At 40.0% G+C, this 20,481-nt stretch overlaps 1 protein-coding gene across 7 annotated transcripts in view; it reads right to left on the bottom strand.

The window, feature by feature from the left end:
* Hectd4 (HECT domain E3 ubiquitin protein ligase 4) overlaps nucleotides 1–20,481 on the bottom strand; it is a 211,979-nt gene that overhangs the window by 140,422 nt on the left and 51,076 nt on the right. For all 7 annotated transcript variants that reach the window (XM_008847507.1, XM_029570593.1, XM_029570590.1 and 4 more), the window contains exons 3-7: nucleotides 14,763–14,852; nucleotides 12,297–12,427; nucleotides 7,733–7,841; nucleotides 6,387–6,525; nucleotides 3,892–4,062 (exon numbers count right to left, since the gene is read on the bottom strand). In XM_008847507.1, the coding sequence (XP_008845729.1) occupies nucleotides 3,892–4,062; nucleotides 6,387–6,525; nucleotides 7,733–7,841; nucleotides 12,297–12,427; nucleotides 14,763–14,852 (640 nt within the window). The remainder of the gene's footprint in view (nucleotides 1–3,891; nucleotides 4,063–6,386; nucleotides 6,526–7,732; nucleotides 7,842–12,296; nucleotides 12,428–14,762; nucleotides 14,853–20,481) is intronic.

Genomic DNA, 20,481 nt, shown 5'->3' with positions numbered 1-20,481 from the left:
CTCATTCAATTTTATGTCTTACAGGGCTTATACTGAGTTCAATATTGTATAACTGTATTAATTGAACTGTGATCCTAGAAACTTGCACCCACTTGTGAAAGAGATGTTACTCTTGCTCTGGAGTGTGTTACTGAATATGTTAAAGCTGTAGTGAAATGCTTTTTCTAATCATGTAGTTATTAAAAAATTTTTAAAAATAAAAAAAAAATAATTCTTCAAAGCATAAAATTTGCTCCTTAATAATTAGTAGATGTGAAAAACATTACCATTGAAATCTACCTGACAACTTTATATCCATGCTCAGATGCCATGGAGCTCAGAAAGTAACTGACTATAAGTAGTAATATCAGCTATATAGAGATTAGAAACTCATGTGGAAACATCTTAATGTTAATTGCATTAAAAATGAATTTTTCTGCATGAAACTGTATTTTAATAGGTTAAAACCTCATTTAATTTTTTTAAAGGTTCAAACCTCATTTAATTTTATGTCTTACAGGGTTTATACTGAGTATAATGTTGTATAACTGTAATAATTCAACTGTAAACCTAAAAATTTACAACTAAATTTGAAAGAGATGCATCTTAGCTCTGGAAATTGTTATTGAATATGTCAATGCTGTTGTAATGAAATGCTTCTAAGTATGTGATTATTAAATAAATAATTTTTTTTTAATTTTAATTTTTAAAAATAAAATAAAATCCTACCACCCCCCCCACACACACATTAACAAATCCACATCTTACCTAGTTTAGGCCATTCACTGACTTCCCTGCACTGCACTAAAACCTATGATACTATGAAGGCCCATGAGGGCTGGCATCTGCTGACCTCCTCAGTCTCAGCTACCCTCTCTTACCATGTTTTCAGTGATGATGGCCTTTGTTTCTTCCCGAATGCCACATAGCCTCCAACTGTAGGCCTTATTATTTGCTGTTCTATCCTTGTGGACTGTCTACCCACTTCAATTTGGCAGAATTATTCTAGTTTTTTTTTACTGACAGTACCATATCCCAAGAAATCCCTTGGTTCCAAGCAAACTGGTCACTCTGTAAAGATGGGTGGTGGCTCCTTGCTGATGTCTCAGCTCAAATCTCTCTCTGGAAAGGCCTCACCAGCCAACTAAAATAGAAGAGTCTCCAGCCTCACTCTTGATCACAGTGCTCTATTTCCTTTTTTCCAGAGCATTTCTCTCTAGCTGAAATTACATTTCTTGTCTAACTCGTACATTCTTATATAAGCACCATAAAAACCAAGGTTTGCCAAACAACTACCCAGACAAAACAATACAGGAGTTATTCATTTAAAACTGAATGAAAGGGCCAGGAGTGATGGTGCTGGCTCGGGAGGCAGAAGTGGACAGACCTCTCTGAGTTCAAGGCCAGCCTAGTCTACATAGCAAGTTCCAGGCCAGCCAGGGATACTTACTATGGTCCCATCTCAAAAAAAAAAAAAAAACACAAAAAATAAAACCAAATGAAAGAGTAGTAGCTTAATTATCCAATCATAATTTTAGGAAATAAACTCTTAGGGAGAAGGGGGAAGAGACCTAATGTGTCCATTACTGAACAGACCATAACTTTAGGAAAGAACACTAGTGGGTAAGATTGCTACTGAACCTAACTAGATAAAAACAGCATTTTAAAGAAAGCATTTACAGGGGTAGAAGGCCTTTTAGAACAAAACAGAAACAGAATGTAACAAAAGTTCTGTGAGCCAGGTGTGGTGGCACACTTCTTGAATTCCAGCAATCTGGAATTCTGTGTGAGTTCGAAGCCAGCCTGGTCTACACAGTAAGTTCCAGGCCAGCTGAGGCTACCAAAAAAAAAAAAAGGAAAGAAAAGAAAAAAAGACACAGAAGAGTTACAGGAGATTCTCAAGCAGGTAATTCCAGATAGTATTCCAGGTTTGGCTAGTCTATAGTTTTAAAGGCCAGAATTCTAAATATCTGGATTTCCAGAGGGCTGCAACCCCATGGAACAGAATGATCTATCTTGTATTCATGACCAGTTTAGTTCCCTCTACTCTGAACTTGGACATGTGACTTTTCTTGTGTGGGAGAAAGCAAGAGGTTCACAGGACCTTGATTGAGTGCTCTCCCTCAAAAGCTCCTTCCTGAAAGCCAGTCTCCTGCTTCAGTCTAGATTACTGGATAATGGGGGCCAAGTGGGAGGGAGGCCCTGGACAATGAGAGGCCATTTTCCACAACACAGTTCAGCCAGCTCTCAGCTGAGCAAAACTGCAGGTATAATGCCAGGGACAGCAAAAGAGCCCAGCTGACCAAGCCTGTCAGACTAAATGTTGCTGCTGCTAAAGACTTGAGTTTGGGGCAGTTAGGTAGGTAGGATATTCTCTACATTCCACTTCTTTTTAAAATTTATTTATTTGCGCGCACACGTGCATGTGTGTGAGTGTGTGTGTGTGTGTGTGTATGTGTGTGTGTGTGTGTGTGTGTGTGTGTCATGGTGCTCAGGCGGAGGTTAGAAACAATATGTGGCAGTTATAAACATGTTCAAAAAGTATAATCTCTAGCAAACTTATTCACAGATTCATTCTGGCAGGGACTAGGTAGAAAAAGAAGAGAAGGAACTGGTATCGTCTACTAAATATACCCTTGCCTGATAGTCAGCAGGCAGAACAAATGACTGGTCTCCTAGAACAAATTTTAATCCCATTAAAACTTATTAGAAAATGGCTAACATTTTTTCTAGGCATGCTAATTTCTTCCCAGGAAAAGAGGTTAGAAATAACTTTATGAAAAAATGATTTTGTCACAGACCTGACATAAAGTCCAAAAAGATTCTTCAAAACTGGAAATGTTCTTGATCTTTTTTGTTCAATATGGCAGCCACCAGCCAGAGTGAGTACCTGAAGTATGGTTAATGTAACTAGGAACTAAGTTTTAAGTTTTATTTGATTCTGATTAACTAAAATTTAAAAGCCTCATGTGGCTAGCAGATTTTCAATGCACAGTGAGCTAATGGCACAGGTCTAGACCTCCTGGCTCTCTACACCAGTCACTTTGGCCTTCCTTTACGCCCTACTGCTTAGCATATGCTCCTGCTTTCTCCTGCCATAGGCCTTTGCATTTATGGTCCTCTTGTCTTGAAATGTTCTTCCTTCATATACTGTCTTTTTCCTTTCCTTTTCTAAAGACAGGGTCATGCTATTTAGCCCAAGTTATCTTTGAACTCACCTATATAGCACAGACTGGCCTCAAGCACATGACCCTCCTGCCCTAGCCTTCCAAGTCTTCTGGTATACAATCACATCTGGTTTTCCCAAATTCTTTATCTGATGAACTACACTGGTTCCCTTGCTACTTAGAATTATTCACTTACTTGCTTAGTTGTTTATGGATAATCTTTTATTTCTTCACCACTACAACCCAATCCACTCAACCTTGGAGCCATAATTCAGGTTCCACTTGATCCAGAACCCTGCCTACCCTGACATCACTATATTCTTACCTCCATATTCCCATCACCTAGGTAGAGTGCTCAGAACATTCAGCTAATACCTAATGCCTTCTCATAATTTCAATTGCAGTTTCTCTTGGATACTCAGTTTCCACCTAGAGAGCCATTCTTGTTATTTCAATCAAGTCCCTCATTTCCAACACCCCCATAGGTATTTCCACTAAGACATTCTGCTGTAAAGCATGAAATTATGCTATCTCCTCTCTTGCTAGATTAACCTTCAGAAAACTAGGCTCCAGTTACTCCATATAAACCTGAACAGAAGGCCTTCAAAGGCATGTAAGAGGAAAACCATTGTTAAGGAAACAGTGGGTACACTGTGAATACTACAAGGGTCATTGTACATTAATCAGAGAAGAAGGCACATAGAAATGTTCCTGTAAAGACACAAAATGAGGAAGCTAAACTTACCACAAGTTCAAAAATGTCCATGAAGACAGAATGCCCCTTTGGGGTTTTCTCATTCAGACTGGCAGGAGACCAAATCCAGTAGAAGTAAGTACCGTCCGAAGAGAGGTGCACAGTGCTCATGGTACTGCCAGCGGGGAGGGGACTGGCTGGCATGGGCACTGTCTGGCACACCTGGACAGAAAGGAGGGGTCTTCATTAGAGGAATACAGAAATTCTGACTTCATGTATCAGCTCTTTGATGCTTTTAAGTCCAAAAGAAAAATTCATTAGGCTTCCTGGCTAGAACAAAACCATTATTTATCTCTAAGAATAACACATGATAATTATATAGAAAAAACAAAAGTTCATAAAATGGGCAGTAAAATAAATATGAAGTCATACAATAAATGAAAGCACTAACATTAATTCAAGCTACATTGCGACAGGAAAAATATTTACTAAGTACTTTGAATGTGCTATGCATGTATGTTCTAACATTTAAAACAAAAATTTTAAACCATGAATGGTGATGTATGTTTTCACCCCAGTATTCAGGAGGTGGAGGCAGGAGGATAGGAGTTCAAGGTCATTCTTGACTGTAAGAGCAAATTCAAGGCCAGCTGGCTTACATGAGACTGTTAAAAAATTTAAGCAAGGTGTGGTGGCATACTCATAATATCACAGCAATCCAAAGGCTGATGTAGGAGGATACCATCTTGAAACAGAGAGAGAGAGAGAGAACACAAAGTTTTAGAGAAAGAGTACCTTCAGAAATACCTTAGTATATGAATTTAAGACCATGAACTTTATGTCCCAAACCTAATTCAGGGCCCAACAAAAATCTATCAGCTTTTTTTGTATTAATACTATCTTTGATTTTAGACTTTTGTTTTTTTAGATAGGGTCTTACTATCTAACCCTGGATGGCTCAAACCCCTGATCCTTCTGCGTACAGGGATTCTAGGTATGTGCCACTATACCTAGCAAGATTTTTTTTAATTTGTATTTATTCATTTTTATTTTATGTGTATGAGTGCATGCCTGCATGTATGTAAGTGCGCCTGTGTCATTCAGTGCCTGCAGAGGACAGAAGAGGGCACTGGATCCCCTGGAACTAGAGCTAGTTCTTAGCTGCCATGTGGGTGCTGGGATTCTAACCTAGTTCTTCTGCAAGAACAGCCAGTGCTCTTAACCACTGAGCCATTTCTCTACCCCAAATTTTAAAAAAAAAATTATTTTTATTTTATATGTATGAGTGTATTGCCTGCATGTATATAAGTGTACCCACATTGTGCAATGCCCAAGGAGGTCAGAAGAGGGAGTCAGAGTCCCTGGAACTGGAGTTATGGGCAGTTGTTAGTCACTATATGGGTGCTAAGAACTGAACCCAGGTCTTCTCCAAGAGCATCCAGTGCTCTTAACCACTGATAATGCTCTTAACCACTGAGCCATCTCTCAAGTTTGTCATTTGGGGCTGAGGACATAGTTCAGTGACAGAGTGTATGTATAGTGATAGAATGTGTGCTTAGCATGTGAAAGGTTCTGGACCAATAGCCATCACAAAAGAAAAACAAAAATTTGGGCTGGTGTGGTGGTGCATCCCTGGAATCTCAACAATAGGAAGGCTGAGGCAGGAGAACCATTGTGAGTTCAAGGGCAGCCAGGGCTACTTAGCAAGGCCCTGTCTCAAAGAAACCAACAATAAAGTGTTTGACTGGGTATGGTGGTATATGCTTGTGATCCTAGCAGGAGCCTCAGGAATTCAAATTTATCCTCAGCCACATAGCAAGTTAAAGGTCAGCTGGAGTTACAAGAGACCCTATCTCAAAAACAAAAACAAGATAACAAGTTTGGGCTGACAGATGGCTCAGTGAGTAAAAGTGACCACCTGAATTTGATCCCAGAGTTCCAAAGTGGAAGGAGAGAACTGACTCCTGGAAGTTGTACTCTGACCTCCACATTCACTGTGGCACGTCTCCCCAGCCCCTTCTCTCTCAGGACCTGAGTTCAGTTCCCAGCAACCATGTTATGTTGGGCAGCTGTAACTCCAGCTCCAGGGGATATGATGAGCTCTTCTGGCCTCCTCAAGTAGCATACACTGACATAGACACATTCCCATACACATAAGAACATACAGGCAAGATGGATCAGTGGGTAAAGGAGCTTGTGTCCAAGCCTAATAACCTGAGTTCAAGCTCTACGATCTACATGGTAGAAGGAGAAGGCAAACTTCCATAAGCACATATCTTCGCCTCATGCCCCCCAAAATAAATAAGCATTAAAAAAAAAAGTAAAAAAAAAATGTTTTAAAGAACACATTTATTCAAATAAAAATAAATGCAAAAACTAAACAAACAAAAACCACATTCATTCAAATCATCTAGGAAAACTCCAAGACATTAAAAAAAATAAACTATAACAACTAATGGGGGGCCATGCTAAAAAGAAAATATATCAATTATTATTATGACTTTTGCCTCCAAACTACAAAGGTACTACTGGGCATTTCTACTCACCTGAAGGGTGTTCTGGTCTATGACCTGGAAAAGGGAATGAGGTTTATTGTCAAAAGACACAGGCCGATGGAGGAGATGGCCACTGCCATAAGCTACCCATCCTGGCTCCAGCTCCTCATTGCGACAGTACACAAACCCTCTGAAGAAAGAGACACAAGTAGAATCTCAGGCTGGGTTTGCAGCTCTACACAGGACTGCAACAGACACATTTCCTGCCTAATTCTTTCAAATGACTAAACAGGCAAAATAGCTAAAGGAGAGGGACCATGTTTCACATTAACTTTGGAACTGACAAACTATAGCAAATATTAATTTTCCATAGTGAAGCAGGAAGGAGAAAAAGTCAGGGAAAAGGTCTGAATGACTAAATATATATAAGACTCACACCATGGTTTCTTTTAACAAAATTCATAATCTTATATCTTAACTGAATGTGAGTCACTCCTAATCTAATGTCAAATCCAGATACAAAAAAGATTTAACTATGAAAATGTTCATTTATCAACATGAAATCATGATATTATTTTATAAAAATCCTTAAACCAGGCTGTAATCAGGAGGTAGAGGGAGGGAGGATCAGGAATTCAAGGTAATCCTTGGTTACACAGCCAGTTTGAGGACAGCTTGGGCTATAATGAGACCTTATCTCAAAAAAAGAAAAGAAAAAGGGCTGTAGAGATGGTTCAGTGATTAAGAGCACTTCCTGCTCTTTCAGAAAACCCAAATTCAGTTCATAGCACATATATCAGATAGCTCACAACCACCTGTAACTCCAGCTTCAGAGGACCCACCTTCCTTCTCTGGCCTCCATGAGCACAGCATTCACATGCATACACATACACACACACACACACACACACACACACACACATACACACATACATACATATAATTAAAAATAAAAATCTCACCAAGTGTGGCGGTGCATGGCACTCAGGAAGCAGAGGCAGGTGGATCTCTGTGAGATCAAGGCCAGCCTGATCTACATATCCAGTTAAAGGCCACCTGGGGTTACAGAGAAACTCTGTCTCAAAAAAAGAAAAAGAAAAAAAGCAAATAAAATAAAATAAAAATCTTAAAATAAATAAATAAAAATCTTTTTTTAAAAATCCTGATACCCAAAAGGAAATTCCAATGAGGCAACCAAACACTTCAGAAAAAACAAAGCTAAAAGGCTCTTATAGAGCAAGAAGAGGAAGTGCCAATAAAATAAAGCCCATTTATATTTCAGACTTGCTACTTCATTCCTAAACTATGGGAAATCATAACACAGAACAGTGTCTTCTTCACAGACTTAAGTAAGAGGAAAACATTCCAGCCACATTCAATAAGTTCCCGAAACTGACCTGAGGGTACCATGTAATCCCGAGCCCAGTTTGCTTACTCCTCTTCCAACTGAGTTGGTAGTATACAGGTAAAGCCCGTCTGCAGTGAGACAGCGTCCCAAGTCAGCATCTGAAATTGGTTTCAAAGGTTTTCATACATAGGTTTTGTCTAATAAGGTTATAAACATGGTTTTCTAATAACAGCAACAAAAAATTAGGAAATTGAGCAAAAGATAAATTCCCAATTAAAAGAAAAATTTCAACAACATGACTTTCAGGGTAGATGGCCTGAACCTCCAAAATTAAACATAAAAAAGAACATGCGGCAGTAAGGCATAGTGGCACAAACCTTTAATCCCAGCACTTGGGAGGCAGAGGCAGAGGCAGGCGGATCACTGTGAGTTCAAGGCCAGCCTGGCCAGTTGGGGCTATAGGGAGACACTATCTCAAAAAGACAAAAGAAAAAAGAAGAAAAAAAAAAAAGAACATGTGAGGAGGAACCAATTTCAGGGAAAGAGGACAGTTATTAGCACGTCTCTTTGCCCCACCTGCCAATTTTTTTTCATTTCTTTTCTGACTAAAAAAAGGACTGTCAGGTTTAACATTCCTAAAGCTGACCTGAATGACTAAGAATTCATCTGGATATCCAAATCTTGGTTCTGGAAAAAGATCCGGAAAGTATAACCTCCTTTCTTTTTTTGGTTGTTTTTAATTTTTTTTTAAATTTATTGAGAATTTCATACATGCATATAAGATGTTTTGATCAAATTCAACATCTACCATATCTCCCCCATCACTTTTTTCTGACAACTTTGTGTTTTCTCTTTCTTTTCTTTCTTTCTTCCTTTCTTTCTCTTTCTTTCTCTCTTTCTTTTTAAATGGGGCTTTTTGCTACTCTAACAATCCCCCCTCTGAAGAGGTAACCCTAAAATCCTTTTAGGGATTGGATAAGAGCTCCCAAATACTTTTGACATGTTTGGCCTTTGGTTTTTTTTTAATTTTTAAAATTACATTTATTTATTTGTTTATTTAGTAATTAGTATGAGTATGTGTACCTATGGCCACACATGTATATACCACAGGCCTGTATGTGGAGTTCAGAGGACAACTTATAGGAGTTAGTTCTTTCCTTTCACCATGCGGATCCTGGAGACTGAATTCAAGCTTGGCAGCAAGGGCCCTTACCCACAAAGCCATCTTGATGGCCCAATTTATTTTCTTTTAAAAATAGCAGGTATATTTCCTGTCTGGCATTGTCTTTCCTAATCTAAAAAACAGTTTCTCTATATAACAGTAAATGACTTAATTATATCTCCAATAATTTGCCTTAAAATAAGGCTTACAGGTAAAACTTTCAGTGTTTATTTTCATAATCTCTCCATTCACTGTATTTCTGGGCAGTCAGTCTGCCTGAAGTGAATCACATGAGAAAATTCAATTCACACCACTCAAATTAGCACTGAGTCTGCTGTTATACAAATTTAGTCTATTTATCTGAGACAAATGGGACCCGTACCTATTAGTGCCTAAAAAAGTAAAACTAAAACCCAGCAAAGTATATAATTATTTTAAAAATATTAACTTTACATCTTAAACATTTTGTTTTTGTTTTTTGGTTGTTGTTGTTTATTAGAAAGGGTATCATTAATACACCCTGCCTAGCCTGGAACTCTCTGAATAGACTGACAGAGATCCACTTGCCTCTGTCTCCCAAGTGTTGGGATTAAATTGATGAGCCACCATACCTAGCCCATCTTAAACATTTAACTTGAAGTATATAAATTATATTTATTTTCCCATCTTAAGATTATAGACAAAGTCTTTTGAATGTGAGTCTGACAAGGGGTAGGAATAAAGTGGACCAACTAGACAAAACTGGCCAGGAGTTGACGTAATTGAAGCTAAGTGTGAGTTTAACCGTTCTCTCGAATTCTGGCAATGCTAAATGTTTCAATATTAAAAGTTGCATAGAATTATTCTAACTAGGAAGGGTAAGGCAAAAGGACCCCTTGAATCCTGGTGTTAAAGGACAGCCTGGGTAATACAATGAGAACGTTTCTCAAAAAAAGAAAGAAAGAAAGAAAAAGAGAAAAAGAAGAGAGGCACAGAGAGAAAAGAAGAGGAAGAGGGGTGAGAAGGAAAAGAGCAAAGGAAAGAAGAAAAAATAATTATTCTAAAAGTATTAGAAAAGCATGTTCTACCTGGACACAAAATCATAGGTATAAGTGGATGGAAAGCAAACACATCAGCTAAATGCCATCATCCTCTGAAAGCCTCCTCCCAGGGAGACAGCAGATGAGGTGACGAAGAAATAGAGAGGACTTCAAATCTGTGAAGAAGCTGGAGCTTCTTGTCTAAGCACTGCTCAGGTACCATAGATGGTCTGCTTCTCCCACTAATTCTGAGTCAGGGAAGGTCATGAATCTTCTGCAGAAACATTCCTTGCCTTTTCCTCAGTGCTCTCCAGAAGAAACAGTGGACTGTGACAGGGATGGACATTGGGTTGTGAGGAGCTGGGCAGCCTGATGCTCAGACTGTTCTCAATGCTTTAGCCTTACTCAGGGAGGAGTCTGATTGGCGATGGGAAATGAAGGGGTAAGCTGGACAGGCTTTCAACCCCATACCTACCTACCCACCCAACACCAACTTCTCTGAGGTTCTAAAACAGTTACTGCTTAAGAAAAATCTTCTGGGATTTTTCTTTTCTTAGTCCTATTTCATCAGTTATGTAATTAATAATGACATAGTTTGATATAATGTTATAGTAATACCAATATAATAACCGACAGTATCATAACAACCACCAATTACAGTAGCATACTGGTTTGGGAGCAAGACTGACTTTTGGCATTCTGTGCTCCACCGGTGGGAGGCAGTACACAGTATGTTGAGCAAAGCCAAAATGCCTGTGAATCTGAAAGCTGGCTGGTCTGCACATTTTATAAAACCAATAGAAAGCCCAAATTCACCTGGAAAGTCTACTAAGTAGGTCACTTAAGAGAGCTTCTGCCACAGCAACAGTGACAGCATGCACAAGTCCCAGGCAATCTCGAACCAGTAGAAATCCCAGTATACACATGAGGAAGTGGGTAAGAAGTTCCAACCCCACCTAAAGAAATTGTGGTGGCAACATGCCTTTAATTCCAACAGAGGAGGCAGAGGCAGGCCATCTCTGTGAGTTCAAGGTCATCTTGGTCCACATACTGAGTTCCAGGCCAGCTGGGGCTACAGGGAGATCCTGCCTCAAAAAAAAAAAAAAGACAAAAAAGAAATTGTGGCAACCAATGGCTGCTGGGAGGGGCAGAGACAGTCTCTATCAAGCATGGGACTCTTGGTAGGTTAACCAGGCTCCAGTGGATGAACCCACACTGAAGGACATTTGGAGACATAAACTAGATTCTATAGGCCTTATTATATACAATAGAACATGTTAAATTGGGTGGGAGGACAATAAGGGGAGGTGCAGATAGGGGAGGGGACCTAAATACCATCAAATTGTATTGTATGAAAATTGCAAAAATTCAACTAAAAAAATAAACAATTTTTTTTTTAAAGAGGGAGCTTAGGACTGGAGAGATGGCTCAGTGGTTAAGAGCATTGACTACTCTTGCAGAAGACCCAGGTTCAATTCCCAGCACCCACATGGCAGCTAACAACTGCCTATAACTCCAGTTCCAAGGGAATTCAATGCTCTCTTCTGGCCTCCATGGTGCACTTATACATGTGCAGATAATATACTCATACATATAAAAGTTAAAAAACAAATAAAATATTAAAAAAATAAAAAGAGGAATCTTCTTCCATTTTTCCATGTAATGAACAAGCATGTAATCCTATAAAACTGTGTGAAAACATCCCAACACAGCCTACTTTGTTTAAAGGAATTAACTAACAATCCATGCTCCCTTGAACTGTCTCACTTTTTGCTGTTAGGACAAGAAGGTCCATTCACACACACACACACACACACACACACACACACACGCATGCACATACACGCACATGCACACCCCAACTACTAAAGGAAATAGTATCAGGGCTGGAGAGATGGCTCAGCGGTTAAGAACACTGTTCTTGCAGAAGACCTGGTTTCAAATCCCAGCATCCACATGGCAGCTAACAGCTCTCTGTAACTCCAGTTCCAGGGGGTCCAACAGCCTCTTCTGTCCTCTGTGGGCATTGCACGACATGGGTGCACTTACCTATGTGCAAGCATAACACTCATACACATAAAATAAAAATAATAAATAAAACATTTAAAAAATAGTATCACATAGCAACATCTGATACTCTTACTAGCTGAACCAAAAATTCTAATTACAGCTTCCATGCCTAAACTCAAACACCCAGGAATCAATTTAATCAATCCATGCCAACCTGGTAGGATTAAAGGACAATCCCTTGCCTATGATAGTAAAACGTATTCATTTTCTTACTGAGTATTAACTTTTATACTTTTACTGATGAAGCAAAGAATGAACACACTATATAGGAATCTTGAGCTCTGAAAGTGTTTGTCACAATGATCTAAAGTCGTTCTTCTCACATCTTAATATCAATCACAGGACACTAAACCCTATGTTACCTTTATTTTCAGAACTGGAGCCAGTGTTGCTATCTGGTGCAGGCAACATGTCTTCATACCCCCAAGATACTATGTGTTTGCCCCCGAGCAAACAGGAGGGAGATCCAGGTCCCCCTTCCAAAAGCAGCAGCCTGTAAGGGGGTGGAGGAGAATTGCAAAGTCCTGAGATTGTCCATTCCAGCAAAATAAAAGTCTATTTACCAGCTCAAAGAGCAAACTCAAATAGTTTTATACAAATATACGTCTGAAAAGATATTCACAGTATATCTTAATGAAAAAAATAAAAACCCACAAAGCAGAGCTTATAGAAATGTTACAATAAAATTTTGGACTGGGAAGATAGGATGTCAGGTAAAAGTGCTAGCAGCACAAATGTGATGACCTCAGTTTGATCCCTGGAACCTATGAGAAAAGCAGGAAGCTGTGGTGTGCATCTGTAATTCCAGCACTACTACAGGGAGATGGAGGAGGAGAGAGGAGAACTGCCTGGAAGCTCCCAGACCAACTAGCCTCAACAAGGTGGAAGGCAGGAACTGATTCTCAAAAGCTGCCCTCTGACTTGCACATGTGTGCCATGACATTCATGCCTACACACACAGAGAGGGAGGGAGGGAGGGAGGGAAGAAATTAATCAGGTTAGCAAGATGGCTCAGCAGGTAAAGACACTTGCTGTCAAGCCTGACAACCCAAGTTTAATTCCCAGAACCCACATGGTGGAAGGAGAGAACTCTCACAACCTGTCTTCTGACCTCCACAAGCACTCCACTCTGTGACATGCACTTGCCCCCACCCCACACACAGACACAGACACACAGACACACAGACACACACACATGCACACCTACAGAGAGAGAGAGAGAGAGAGAGAGAGAGAGAGAGAAATGTAACTTTAAATGTTTTATTTATTTTTATTCTATGTGTATGTGTGTATTGCCTGCATGTAGGTAAGTGCACCCATGTCATGCAATGCCCACGGAGGACAGAAGAGGCTGTCAGATCCCCTGGAACTGGACAGTTGTTAGCTGCCATGTGGGTGCTGGGATTTGAACCCAGGTCTTCTGCAAGAATAAGCAATGTTCTTAACTGCTGCGCCATCTCTCTAGCCTGCGAAATATAACATTAAAAATAAAAAACCACATTAAAAAAAAAAAAAGCCTAGGTGTGGTGGCAAACACCTTTAATCCTAGCACTCAGGATGCAGAGTCAGGAGGATCTCTGTGAGTTCCAGGCCATTCAGGGCTACAAAGTGAGATTATGTTTTAACAAAAAATTTTGAGGGGTTGCATGCCTCCATGGGTATTGCATGACACAGAAACACACACATGCAGGAAATATAGTCATACACATAAAATAAAAAATAATAAATGAAATATTTTTAAGATTTTTAGCGTATTCTTTTTGTAATTTTTTTGTTTTGAGACAGGGTCTCCCTGCAGTCCTGGTTAATCTGGAACTCACTATGTACAGCAGGCTAGTCTCAATCTCACAGATATCTGCCTGCCTCTGCCTCTTGAATACTGGGATTAAAGGTATGCACTACTACATCTGGCTATTTATTTGTATTTTATGTGTAGGAGTATTTGCCTACACATATATAAGTACACTACATGTATGCAATGCCCATGGAAGCCAGAGGAGGTGTCGGCTCCCCTGGAATTGGAGTTACAAGCATTGTTACCTACCATATGGGTGCTGGGAATCAAACCTGGGGCCTTAGGAAGAGCAATGAATGCTCTTAACCATTGAGCCATCTCTCTAGCCCCTAAAATATATTTTTAATTGTATCCATATATATGATGTACTCACTTTATTTTTATTTATTTTGGGTTTTTTAAATTATGTTTTAGATTTTAGAAATAGTGTTTCCAGTAGCCCAGTCTGGCCTTGAATTTCCTGATCCTCTTGCTTTTATTGCCCCAAGTGCTGGGATTAACAGGCAGGTACCACGATATCTGATTTTATATAGTACTAGGGCTCAAACTCAGGGTCTCAAGTTTGCTAAACACTCTACCAACTGAGCTATATCCTGATCCTAAATGTATGTATTTTAAATAGATAAATGTGTATGTGAGAGAGAGAAAGGAGCAGAAAGAGACAGAGTCAAGAGTACATGAATTAGAAGTACATATACCAAAACACTACAAGTGGTTCTTATCACATAACGAGATTGAGTGATTTTAATTTCTTCTTTATACCTTAACACAGTGTCATCTCAAATTTACAATAGGAATTCATCACAAATTACTGCAGTTTTAAAAATACAAAAATAAAAAGAATATACTCTAGGGATATTTTCAAAAAAGGAAATGTAAGAAACAAAATTCTTAAGCAGTTTACTGTGAGTCTGTATTTATCTAAAACTGAGTTATTAATTGGTAAGATTTAGCAATCTAGTTGCTGTAAGAGTCTCTATGCACAAACCCTCCTAGTTTGGAACAAGGATAAGGATACAAAGTGACGACTTACCTATATAGTACATCAGCGACAGGCAGGGAGCCCAGGTCAGTCTGTTTCTGTAATAGATGGACTGTGTGGACAAAAGTTTTCAAGGATCCCCTAAAAATAAGGAAGGAATGGAAAAACCACCAAAATTGAAAACCAAATGAACAGTTCGTGTTAATTTTACTAACCACATGGCAAAGTTCCAGAATGTGTCTATCCACTTCTCCCAATCAGAAAATGTACAAAATATGCTAGATCTTCCTTATCAATGTTGACTCATGCAGAACGTGACTATGGAAGCAGCACTATTCCAATTACAGAGATGCTTTCCTTTTGCTTCTGGAAAGAAAACACCCTCCCCCCTGTCCCCTGCAAAATTAAAAGCATAAGGCAAGCTCTGGGGATCATGTATTGATCATTTCCATTACCATACTACCTAGTCTACAGAAAGACTTCATAGGACGAGGCTAAGTTTAACAGTATTTCCAGGCTTGGTCTGTCAAGCCTTTGTTAAATTCATCTGTTTCACTTAACATCTCACTTGCAGGATTCACTATGAGCTGATTTCCTGTGGTTCGAAAGCTGGAGGCTCTGGGAAGTCTGTAATACAGTCAGCAGGACTGAAAAGAAAGGTGCTTTAAAATGCACAAGATCTACCTGGCCACATTCCAAGTATAAATCACAAGAACGCTTCCCAAAGTAAATGATCCCAATCAGATGGGCTGAGTGGGCTTGCTGCCTTCTGCTGTCAGCCAGAGCTTTAACTGCCAGGTATCATATGCCTGAACCCCAATAGAAATGGAATACCTAGCACTGAGCCAAGTAGGCCTTGAGCCTCTTAACTGCTCCTTTCACTGTCTCTTGTGTTCAAAGAAAATCAAAGCACAGTATAAGGCAAGGAGGCAGCACAGTATAAAAGTACCAACCACCTGGGAGCCTAGCCACTTGGGTGCTGCCACTCACAGCTGTACAATCTGTCCCGTCACCTAAGTCCTACGGATTCTTCTTCCTATCTGTCCAGCAGGGATACCTCTCTGGAGAGCAGTGAGGTTCATATTACAGGACAAAAGCATCAACATTTGGAAAATTTAGAACCATTAACCAACTCTAAAGAAGTATGGCCTGCTGGCCTCAATCAGATTTTAAGAGGAAAATTTAAACTCCGCTTCCACGGCTCACAGTCCCTACGTGTCATGATCTAAGCCAAACCAACCACACCTTCTGCCCCTTCCCTTTGTCCTTCCATTCCAATAACCCTGTCTTCTTTGCTACTTGCAGCCTCTCTTTCATGGAACTCTATAGCTGGCTCTTTAGTAGGACTAGCTCTTTCTCATCACCCAGGCCTAGTTCAAATGCCACCTCTTCAGAAAGGCCTTCGCTGGTAGCCAGCCAATCCTGCCTCATCTCCACTCTATCAAAACATCCTGCTTTCTTTTCCTGTGTTGGCATCACTCTCTGAAATTACCTGCTTACATATATGTGGCTGTCTTCCTCAGTCTCATGTGAATTCTGAAATTTTAGGAACCACATGACTACTCACAACCATTTCTTAACCACTGAGAAGAGTACCTTGTGAGTGATAAGTGGGCATGAAGATTTTATAGAATGAGTCACCCTGAGTCCATTCAACTGTCCGTCCTGTAAAGTTAGAGACCTTGAATCTCTATATCCCCAAGATTTAGCAAGGCTCCTATATGCCAGAGATGTTAAACAAATATCACTTATTTTTTAAAGATTTTAATTTTCAAATTATGTATTTCTCTGTATGCATATGCACATGATTGCAGGTGCCCTGGAAGTCAGAGATGTTGGATCCCACAGGAGCTGGAGCTACAGGTAGCTGTTAGCTAATGTGGGCGTGGAAACCGAACTCAGGCTCTCTAGAAGAGCAGTCAGTGCTCTTAACTGAGCCATCTCACCCGCCTAACAAATATTACTTGTAAACCAGGTATGGTGGTAAATGCCTGTGATCACAGCACTTCAGGGGCTAAGAAGGGAGAATCTTGAATTCCCAGAGAACCTTAGTATATAATGAGACCCTATCTCAAAAAAGTTGAAAAGCAAAACAAAAGTAAAAGAAAATAGTTGATTAAATGAATAAACATCTGCACAATAGTTTTTAGAAATGCTATTTATTTGTTTTCTTGGTTTTTGTTATTTATTTTGTTGAGTTGTTTTGCTTTGTTTTGTTTTGGGGAGTAGGGTCTCACTATGCAGCCCTGAAACTTGTTAAACAGACCAAGCTGGCCTTGAGTTCACGGAGATCTGCCTGCCTCTGTTTCCCTAGTGCTGGGATTAAAGACTTGCATGACCACACCCAGTCCAGAAAAGTTGTTTTATCTTTCAAAGCATCAACTTCAATCAGTAATATGACCCTAATGACTTCATTAAAAGGGATGATCTAACCCTAAAAAGTACAAGTTCATGATACAGTGATGTTAGCAACAAAATGTAGAAATCATTTTTTTTTAAATATTTATGTGTATGAGTGGTGTTTGTTTGTTTGTTTTTTGGTCTTTTTGAGAAAGGGTCTCCCTGTAGCCCCAGCTGGCCTAGAACTCACTAAGTAGACCATGCTGGCCTTGAACTCACCAAGATCTGCCTGCCTCAGCCTCCCAAGTGCTGGGATTAAAGGTACATACCACCACGCCTGGCATCATTTTTTTTTTTTTTTAAATGAACTAGAACTGAGCTGGAAGCTTTCTTCCTCCTGGCTGGCTAGCTTTCGTAGTGTTGGAAAATATATGCAGGCTGATGGAAGAGGAAAACCATTAACAGTCTTACTCAGCTGTGCATCCCGAGTGCTACCCTACTGACCTGCCAGGCAAGATGGTCCCATTAGTGCAACAGTGGAATGACTGCTATGGGTGTGGGTGTGGGGGGTTTGTAACTGACCACTGCCTAATTGGATCTGAGACTTGCCCCACAGAAGGGCATTCATGCCTAGTACCATAAACCTGGGCAAAAGCCCTAGTGGGTAAGCTACTACTGTTGTTGTGCCCATCAAACTGCCTTCTAAATATTCATGTTTATGTCCATAGCTTAGTGCTATTGTCAGCTTTAGTCAGAGAAGCTTTATTTTGTAGTGCATGTCAGTCAGAAACTCATAACTGGTTACAGTGCTGAAGCCCTAAATGCGACATCTGTATCACCCTCCAAGGCTCAAGGAACATCATCATATAAGGGGCACAAAAAATTTAAGAGCAAGAGGAAGGGATGGAGTGTTGTGGAATGATGTTTTCTGGGTATGACATGACTATTTCACTATAAAAGTCACAGTACCTGTACAAGATCTGCACAACACTGGGTCCATCAACACTGCATCATAGAAGGGGAGTGCTCCTGAGGCCTCACCCTCCCCGGGGATCTATAGGCAGCTAATGATTGCTGGAGGAGGGATCGGCATTATCTTTAGTGATGGAGCCATTGCTAAGCTGCTCAAGCTCCTGTAAGTAACCCTAATTAAACTCATTGGATCACAAAAAATAAATTAAAAAAGAGAGAAAAAGAGATGCAAAAGCAAAAGAGGAGGAAGAGGAAGAAAAAGAGGAGAAGAAGGGGGAGGAGGAAGAGGAAAATAAAAAACAACCCTTTCACATTAGTGCCTAATGGAATTTGGAATCTCAAATACACAAAGCAATTTTAATAAGTAGCTGTGCTTAGACTGAATTTTGGTACATAATTAAAAAGTGAGTTTTATGATCCAATGTTTAATAACAGCTCAGAACTAAAGGGTTAATTAGTCTCAACATCCCAACTAAAGATAGCACCATTTAAAAAGCAGTTTTCTCAAAATGGAACTTTTGCAGGATAATAAATTTATTTAAAACTCAAATTGCCTAGGGCTGGCAGTTAAGAACACTAACTGTTCTTGCAGAATCCTGGGTTTGAATCCCAGTACCCACATGGTAGCTAACAACTGTCCGTAACTCCAGTCCCAAGGGATCTGACAGCCTCTTCTGACCTCCGAGGGCATTGCACGACATGTGTGTACTTACCTATATGCAGGCAATACATGCATACACATAAAATAAAAATAAAATTTTTTAAAAACTCAAATTGCCTATTTTGTATGCAGAAAACAATCTAATATAAAGTCTTTACAGAGAAACTTATTTCTGTATCACCTAATGTCTCCAGAATACAGCTCACATTAGAGTTACCTATGACAACTTGTTCTAGGAAAAGAAGCTGACAATAGAGAATGGTGCTATTTTACCTTAAAAATAAATTGAGATTCAGACAACTAAAGGTCAATTTTGAAACCATAAAGAGAAAATCAGGGAAAAGCCATTGAGTAAATAATTTTGGAGCTGGGCATGGTGGTGCGCACCTTTAATCCCAGCACTTGGGAGGCACAGGCAGGCGGATCTCAGTTAGTTCAAGGCCAGCCTGGTCTACATAGTGAGTTCCAGGCCAGCTGGGCCTACAGGGAGACCCTGTCTCACAAAAACCAACAACTACAACAAAAAAAGAATTTGGGGAATGGAGAAATAGTTCACCAGTTAAGAGCACTGGCTGCTCTTGCAGAGGATGGGTTTGATTCCCAGAACCCACATGGTGGCTAAACAACCACCCCAATTCCAGTTCCAGGATATCCGACACCCTCTTCTGACTTCCACGGGCATTGAATGGCACGGATGCATTTACATGCATGCAGGCAATACACCCATACACATAAAATTTTAAAAATATATATATATTGGGGCTGGAGAGATGGCTCAGCAGTTAAGAATACTGGTTGTTCTTGTAGAAGACCCGGTTTGAATCCCAGCACCCACATGGCATTTAACAACTGTCCGTAACTCCAGTCCCAGGGGATCTGACAGCCTCTTCTGACCTCCTTGGGCATTGCACAACATGGGTGCACTTAACTATATGCAGGCAATATACGCATACACATAAAATAAAAATAGTAAAAGAATTTCAGGGGCTGCAGAGATGGCTTAGCAGTTAACTGCTCTTGCAGAAGACCTGGGTTCGATTCCCAGCACCCACATGGCAGCTAACAAGTGTACATAACTCCAGCTCCAGGGGAATCTGACGCCCTCTTCTGACTTCTGGGCCACTGCACAACATGGGTGCACTCACATACATGCAGGCAATACACTTGTACACAAAAAATAAAAACAAATATTTTTTTTAAAAAAAAAGAATTTCGCTGGGTGTGGTGGTGCACGCCTTTAATCCTAGCACTTGGGAGGCAGAGGCAGGATCTCTGTGAGTTCAAGGCCAGTCTGGTCTACATAGTGAGTTCCAGGACAGCTGGGGCTACAGGGAGACCCTGTCTCAAAAAGACCAAAAAAAAAAAGGAATTTCAAAATCCTCCTCCAGGAACAATTTTCCCACACATGTCTGGGCTGAAAAAAGGAAGCTCTCTCTCACCCCCAGGAAAAAAATATCCTGAGGAGAAAAGACAAGTAAGTGACACTAATCTGTCAGACCATGGTTCTAATTGGTCTTGAGACAAGTAACTCAGAGAAAAACAAGGGTAGTAAACTTCCTTCTTGATAATATATGCCCGTGATGACATGCGCTGCTGAGCAGAGAATTACAAGAGTAAGGCTAGCCTGTGCACCATAGTAAGACCCTATCTCAAAACAAAACAAAAAAACTTCCAAGTAATGACAGTGGATTAATTGTATCAACACAGAGATCAACATGCTATTATATCTTTACAAATACTGAGACATCCTTTGATTAATTGGGGTCCAGGGCTGGCAGAATGGCTAAGGGGTAAGGG

The sequence above is a fragment of the Nannospalax galili genome, unplaced genomic scaffold (assembly GCF_000622305.1).
Source record: "Nannospalax galili isolate Female #2095 unplaced genomic scaffold, S.galili_v1.0 scaffold120, whole genome shotgun sequence".
NCBI classification, from domain to species: domain Eukaryota; kingdom Metazoa; phylum Chordata; class Mammalia; order Rodentia; family Spalacidae; genus Nannospalax; species Nannospalax galili.
Note: the sequence above shows the minus strand (reverse complement) of the source record. Positions and strands in the feature narration are given on the sequence as shown.